At 42.3% G+C, this 7,850-nt stretch overlaps 1 protein-coding gene across 2 annotated transcripts; it reads right to left on the bottom strand.

Annotated features, from left to right (window-relative positions):
• Positions 1–389: 389 nt before the first annotated feature.
• Positions 390–2,867, bottom strand: LOC103710614 (UDP-glucuronate 4-epimerase 6-like). Of its 2 annotated transcripts, XM_039128372.1 has the most exons (2): positions 1,338–2,867; positions 390–708 (listed from the first exon to the last, which is right to left on the bottom strand). In XM_039128372.1, coding segments are annotated over exons 1-2 (1,290 nt in total). In that variant the 5' UTR covers positions 2,627–2,867; the 3' UTR covers positions 390–707. The 2 variants fall into 2 exon arrangements, with proteins under 2 accessions (XP_038984300.1, XP_008794651.2); XM_008796429.4 differs by lacking the exon at positions 390–708 and having other exon boundaries at positions 845–2,867.
• Between the last annotated feature and the right edge of the window lie 4,983 nt (positions 2,868–7,850).

Raw genomic sequence — 7,850 nt, 5'->3', positions numbered from 1 at the left:
ACTAATTGAGATGTAATGCTCCGCAAAATAGTAAATATCTAATCAACCAAAAGCAATCAAGGAACACTCCCATATAGGTTGCATGGAAAACTAATTTAGATCTACCAAGCCCTTTTTAGTGAAAATTAAGATGCACTCCACAAAATGAACAAAAGAATCCGACCCCTCATATTAACAACAAAAGAATGGTATGGAAACTTGAAAGCTTATCCTAGGGAGTCCTTTGTGTATCAGGCTTTTTCTTCTCAAAAAATGAAAAATAAATCACTCTCCAAGGATCCACTAAGTTCCAATATCTGATCATATGCTCTAGTGATTCTTTTTTTTTTTTAATATAAAAGAAGAAAGATATTGGAAACCCCACCATAAACGACTCATTGGCAACTCAGTGATCCACCATTTCCCCCTTCCAAGCAGCAAATGAATTCAAAGTCAACAGAGTAAATAAAAGGACTGGGTGAGTCAGTCAAGATCAAAGTTAGGCATAATTAAGCCAGCCAAACCTCGTTCTTGCTGCATACAGTAGTCAAAAATTTTTCAAATCTCCAGCTCAACATGGTCACACAAACCTAGACTCATCGCCCGTATTAATACCACAATATTGAACCACCAACAACTTATACACTTTCCCAGACATATGCTTCAGATCCAAGACAACCATCTCCCTTTGATTCTCCCATGAATGCCACCCCCACTTGCCACCACCATCTGCAAAAGTTGACAACAACTAAGTTTTTAACCATTTAATTACTAACTGGACAGATTGATGAGATATAAAATATGAGAGAGAGAGAGAGAGAGAGAGAGAGAGAGTATGGAAGAAGAAGAGAACAGTATGCACATAGTATGAATCTAAAACTGTATGGATTTACATCCCACAGCAAACCTTTTTTTTTTTTATCACAAACTCACTTCACAAAGTTGCACAAGTAGTTAAAAAACTAAGCAAAAATACTTTTCTCAAACAAAAAAAAAAGAAGAGAGGATCCGAGATGTCATCCTTCTTCAATCCCAGCTCCCCCTCTTCCTTGTTCTTCTTTCCCTCGAGGCAGTGTCCATCCCCTTATCACCATCTTTATTATCGACTTTATTATCATCTTTAATCCTAATAAAAGTATAAAACCCATCATATATATATACTGACAGCAACAGCAGCAAACAATTAATCATAATACACAGTTACAAAGTCCACGTGTCGCCCAATGGTACCCGTTGCATCCTACGCGGATGCAACCCTTCCTGTATTGGCATCCTTCCCCTTCTCGCCGACACTCCCCTTTCCCCTCTTCCCCTTCCCCTGAGCGTGGGGCGCCGCCACTCCGTAGTACTCGACGTACCATTTGACGAACCGCCGGAGGCCGGTGGCGAGGTCGGTCGTCGGCCGGTATTTGAAGTCCTTCTGCGCCAAGGTCACGTTCGCATGGGTGTACGGCACGTCGCCGTTCCTCGGCATCGTCACGACGTTCTTCTTGGCCTTCTTCGCCAGCAACTCTTCCAAGATGGCGACCATCTTCCCGACCGGCACCGGTGACGTGTTGCCGAGATTGTAGACCCTGAGCTGCGCGGGGCCGCGCTTCTTGCCGCCAGTGCCGGTGCTCTTTCCGGCGGTGTCGAGCGCGCCGAGGCAGCCCTGGACTACGTCGTCGATGTACGTGAAGTCGCGCTGGACGTCGACGCCGTCGCGGGTCTTGAAGAGGGTGATGGCATTGCCGGATAATATGGCTTTGGTGAAGAAGAAGTAGGCCATATCGGGGCGGCCCCAGGGGCCGTAGACGGTGAAGAAGCGGAGGCCGGTGATGGAGAGGCCGTAGATGTGGTTGTAAGTGTGGGCGATGGCCTCGCCGGCTTTCTTGGTGGCGGCGTAGAGGGAGGCGGGGCGGTCGGTGCGGTGGAGCTCGGAGAAGGGGACGGCGGTGTTGAGGCCGTAGACCGAGGAGGAGGAGGCCCAGACGATGGCAGGCTGGGGGTCGGCGTGCTTGGCGGCGACCTCGAAGAGGGAGACGAGCCCGGCGACGTTGGAGGCGACGTAGGACTGGGGGTTGCGCATGGCGTAGCGGACGCCGGCCTGGGCGGCGAGGTGGAGGACGTGGGAGAAGGGGACGACGTCGAACAGTTTGATGAGGAGCTTGGAGTCGTTGATGTCAGCGTCGATGACGAGGATGCCATGGTGGGAGAGGAGCTTTTGGCGGGAGCGTTTGAGGGAGGGATCGTAGTAGGAATTGAAGTTGTCAAGGCCGAGGACGCCGTCGCCGCGCTTCTTGAGGGCGAGGGAGCAGTGCGTGCCGACGAAGCCGGCGGCCCCGGTGACGAGGACGGAGAGGCCCCCGCGGCGCCGCGGGGTGGCGGAGCGCCGGACCTCGCGCTCCCAGGTAGCCCCGCCGTAAGAAGAGTAGGACGAGAGGAGGCTGCGGTGGGAGTGGGCGGACGCGGCGGAGGGGTGGTGGCCGGCGAGGAGCGGAGGGTAGTGGAGGGTGAAGAGGAGAATGAGGACGACGGCGGTGAGGAGGGTGGCTCGGAACAGCAGGTTCGTGGAAGCGGCCAGGAGCTTCGTACTATTAACTCGCCGGATATAGCTGTTATACCGTTCTAGCTTGGTGGTCTTGCTGGTGTCCGGCGGAGGAGCCATGATGATTCACCGGGGTTGGTGACCGGATCCCCGGAAGGCTTTTGACCTCTTTGGTGGTGGTGGTGGTGGTGGTGGTGGGGAAGAGGAGCGGCGGTGGGGAGGTGGAGGGAATGGAGAGGGGGAAAGGATTGGATGGATATAAAAGGATCGATGGAGTGTGAGAGTAAGAGAGGATGAGCGAGAGAGCGAGGAGGGGATGGTGTGGACCATGGTGATGAGGTTGGTGTTGGTTGGAAGCCACTTTCTTTCTCTCTCCTCCATTTTCTTAAGCTTATCTTATCATTTGCATGTGTTATGAGATCTATATACATCCTGGCTTTCTTTCTTACTCGCTGTCTCTCCTTTTACCATCACACTGCCACTGGAGAGATGAAGTCAATCGCTTAAACTATGAAATGGAATTCGGAAAGCAACCAAGAAGAGAGACACTATGGAACGTAACCAAGGGGCCGAGACAAGGGACTAGACCGTGGTAGGGTCCCATGAGGGAAGTTTGGTGACAAACGTGCACCGCGGGTGACTGTACCTGGTATACCAGCGATTGGATCTCTACCTCCGAAGCATGGAAAGCTGTGGCAGAAGGGATAAAATTGATGAATTATACTTTCTAGTACGAATATATACAATAAAATTAGAAGATAAAATTAGGTTTGCATCTCGGTACCATATCTTGTACTGATGCTACATTAGTATAATATTCATATGGTACGGTATGAAATTTTTTTGACATATTAAGTATTGGTACGTTATTTATATAAAGTACCGATATAGTACAGTATATTTCGTATCGTCTGATTCAGACTGATACAGCGTAACTTGAAATAAAATATCATAAGATCGGTGAGAAATATTGATAGAGCCCCTCTACAGTGGACCACCAAAGTGATCCACAACATAAGTTGCCACCGACAGGTCTGCAGCCTTTAATTATTTATGACTATGAGAGTTTAAAAAACGTGGGTTTGCTTGAGTTTAATGGGACGTACGGCCGATAGCTATTTAATTTTGGATAGCAGGGCAACGAAATATGCTAAGAGAGTGATGTTTGTTTTTTTTTTTTTTTTTTTGGTAGAAGAAATACGTGGAGAACAAATTACATGCACAGCTTATTCGTGAAAATGGCCATCTTGTTTTGTGCATTTGTCGTCCACTCATATTATTCTGTAGAATTTTATCTTTATGCGGGTGGCGGATTTTGTTAAGTGTTTACGGAGGACTGTACCATTTTTACTGAAAAATTGATGTCTACTATGGATAAAAATGTAGATTACAAACAGTATTTTCTTCTTCACACCTTAACTTTTTTATTTTTGGTCATGCATGAAAACTTATCTCCATAATTCATCTATCAAAATACATAGTAGATATCATTAATTTGCAAAACGTAACAACTACTATCTAAAAGTATATGACTTTTGTAATATGCAATTTCTATGCAGATTGTTCGTAAAAGTTGACATATGCGGCTAACTTGACCGATGCCAATTAAAATATACTTAATTATGTATTTTTTATAAAAATGTATAAAATCTAGTAAATTGCTAGTTTTGAGTTGTGGTTGTTACCGGTGGCAAGGCAAATCTATTTCAACAACCTAATATTTTTCATCTCCGATATCTAATTTATTCTCATTTTGTAAGATTTTTGCCTCTATACAGTGTTTGAAGCTTTTTTTTTTTTAACCTTTTAAGATCAGAGTGGGACTTAAACCCCACCTATCCAGTCTATCTCATCTAGGATGAAGCCTAGGTCCCAAAAAGACCAAGTTAAGCTCATGAAACTAGGGCTCTTTTTAGTTAGGATCGAAATGAGAGACAATGCACTACAAAAATCAAACTTTTGCCTATTGCCTAAGATGATGAGAGATGGTAGTGTTAGATATTAATGATATCTAACCAAGAAACGAGGGTGTGATATTTTGGTAGTCTCAATATAATTCAAAGGGCATCAAGATGATCTACAAAAAAAAAAAAAAAAAAAAAAAAGGAGGGCATGAAGATGGGTTTAATGTTAAAAAGAAAAGATTTAAAGGCAGCCACGAGATGATGCATGGGGAAAAGGTAAAAGGTGGCCCTTCGTCTCATGTCGCCCGCGGCTTTGATTAATGAACGGAATAACGTTCGTGGACCGTGACATTTAACCCGTAGAATACCTGAGACAGCGTACCTCATTAGCCGCGAGCCAACAGTAGCCACGTGTCTTGCTCCATAGGTTCTGATGTGCCTATCGATACGTGTCACTTTCTGATTGCACATGCATGAAGAACCAGCTAATTCTCTCCATCCCATGCATGGACCCATCAAACGGTAGGACTTCAACCCCTCGATCCATTTCTATCTGCACTTCCTTCGTTTCTAATGGGAGGCAAGCACTGTCCTTGGTTTTTGACAAAAGCTCACCCCTTAAGTCCAATACGTAAGTTGGGCATAAGTTTCTTGAATTCTTCCCCTCATGGTAGATGAAGGTGCATCCTCTGCATCCCAATAGCTTCATGCAGCTTGATATATATACATGTGATATGTTTTAGGTCATTCATGGTCCGAAGCTACGTAAGTTTCATGCAACTTAGATATTTTTTATAATATAGTCAACATTGTTATATAACATTGCACAAAAGAGAGCACATGAAACACCCTTCACTAGATAGGGACTTCATAGATGGTGATAGCAACACAACAAAGTAGGCAATACCTATTTTGCATTCAAAATCGCTACCTCAATCACCTTAGACAACATTTGAAAGTTATATGAAATAACCGGCTATTAGGGTTATTTAGATTATAGTGAATAAGCCTCAATACAAACTCAGGCATGCATTATCTCAGCTAGATAATCCTTTTGTCAAACTGGATAGGCACATTTTTTTTTCTTCTTTTCCGATGCCGGTCCATGCTATTTATATGTATTTCATAAAAGTAGTAAAGTTATCCTCAAAAATTGTAATAATAATATGTATTTCATTAAATGAGATTACAACTTTTCAGCATAATGTTCATTAACCTCTTTCTCCTTTGGTTCCAAACAATATGCATATATAAAGATAGTTAAAATTAACGAAGCGATCGAAGTCTTCATTATCACTCCATGTTCTGAGAATGCATGAACTTTCATAGTTATTTTGTGGATTCATGCAGTACTTTTGAGAGGAGAGGGAACCATATATGCATGAAAATTAATTTGTCGTATAATCTCACAAGATGTAGTATAAATAAAGTTGGGTCATGGACTGGAAATCACATGCCTTGCCGCGTATTGTGAGCCCACTGCTTCCCATGAGAGAAAGCATCAACTTTCCTCGCCGTGGTAGGGTTTGCTTAGCCTTCCACCCCGTGACAAATGGGTTCGAAGGGCACATGCCTTTTTGGCCTGGCGGTGGGACGGGTTTATATCTCCGTCCGGTCCTCCGAATGGGAGAGGAATTGGCACCACTTGAAATGAATGAGAGGAAGAAACCAAGGAGCTAGGTTTCCACTTCAAAATAGAATCCTAGAATGGTGGCCAGGTCCCACTAAATTCATGCATTCATTTATCTCTCACTTCATTAATTATGTCAAAAATTTATCACTAAGTACGTATAAATATTAATGCCCAAAGATAGATGCCTCTTTGAGAGATGGCGAGGGAGTCTGTTACTTTTCAGGCCATGCATATATATCGCGAGGCCAATGAGGCGGCCGACTAGATGGCGGCATATGTTGCGAGCCACTCAGGAGGTACCTTATGGGCTGGAGAGAGAGATGCCTGGACCCCTTCAGGGCCTTTTGTTTTCCGACTCCATTGGGTGTATTCATTCCCGTATTGTATGAAATGCCCGTTCTAGCAAAAAAAAAAAAAAAGATGGATGCCTCTTCTTCATCTTGCAATGCAATATCATCATATATTGCATCAAATATAGTTTGTTCGGTTTCATGAGATGAGGGACAACCATTTATATCCGAGATGGATGACGTAGTAGCTATCTGGAATTGTACAGAATTCTAAACATGTACCACAAAAGATCCATGCCCAAACACAGATTTTACTAACACTGCAGTACCAATAGTTTCTTGCCCATTGACAATAAACACTACCAACTTTGCTAACAGTTGTTGGCCATTGACATTAAGGACTCACTCATATCATAATATATTTAGACTTTTATTGACTTGGCTTATATAAACTAAGATGCCTCTAAAAATATGTAGATACTGGCATTAACAGATCAATGAAGATGGCTTAATCTCTTCTTTCAGTATCTCCTTATAGACTTTTTATTATTAAACATTAGAACAAATGACATTATAACAAATGTGTGATTTGTCTTTCACTATTATATGTCAATGATTGTTGGGACATCGATCATCTTGAAATTTCTTCAAATCTTACACCACGATCATGTTGACATGCCTCGGCTTATCAAGCTATAAAAAAGGCATTATTTTACCAAGTTCTTTAGACGAAAATGTGACTCTTCTTTTGTAGGAACGAAATCTGATTTGATATGAATCATATACTAGTATATTCGTATCTATATTTACCTTATTTAATGGATACAGATACATATGCTGCTGATGTTAGTTGGATGTAAGAATTAGTATCCATATTTGTTTTAAATGGATACTGATACAAGTCGAACACGAGATGTATGGATATAAATACTGATATAAATCGGATAATTAAACTTTATAACCATATAATCAAAAATATTACTAAATGAATGATAAACCAAATTAATATCATATTTATGTGGTCATTTATTTATCTTAAAAATTTATGAGTGCTATATAAAATTAAATAGGGTCACAAATAAAATCGGATATTCGGATTCGGACCATATAGTTGTCTATTCATATCTATTTTTTTATGAATATAAATACGGGTATAAATATTAGTGGATTGCTCAAATTTTTATCAATAGTCGGATAGATTTGGATATAAATACAGACTCAGTTATTATTCGATCCACTCTCATCTCTATTGTTTTAGCTTCTAATATAAACTTTTTAAATTTAATTATTTCACAGAATAATGGGTTGATGGGCCACCAAAAGGGCCGAAAAGGGGCCCAATGCGAAGAATAACTTGGTGTATACGTTGTCTTTATGCGTCTCTCTCTCTCTCTCTAAACTGTCGGCAGGCACAGCGTCCATCTCCAAGGGTACGCGAACTCGCGGTCAGTATAAGCGAGAGTCAATAAATCTTCACAGCCTTTTATTTCCAAGTCAATTGGGAAGTGCATTTAGGA

This window comes from Phoenix dactylifera, chromosome 7 (assembly GCF_009389715.1).
Source record: "Phoenix dactylifera cultivar Barhee BC4 chromosome 7, palm_55x_up_171113_PBpolish2nd_filt_p, whole genome shotgun sequence".
Classification (NCBI taxonomy): Eukaryota; Viridiplantae; Streptophyta; class Magnoliopsida; order Arecales; family Arecaceae; genus Phoenix; species Phoenix dactylifera.
The sequence above is the reverse complement of the archived record's forward strand: the minus strand, read 5'-3'. Positions and strand labels throughout refer to the sequence as shown.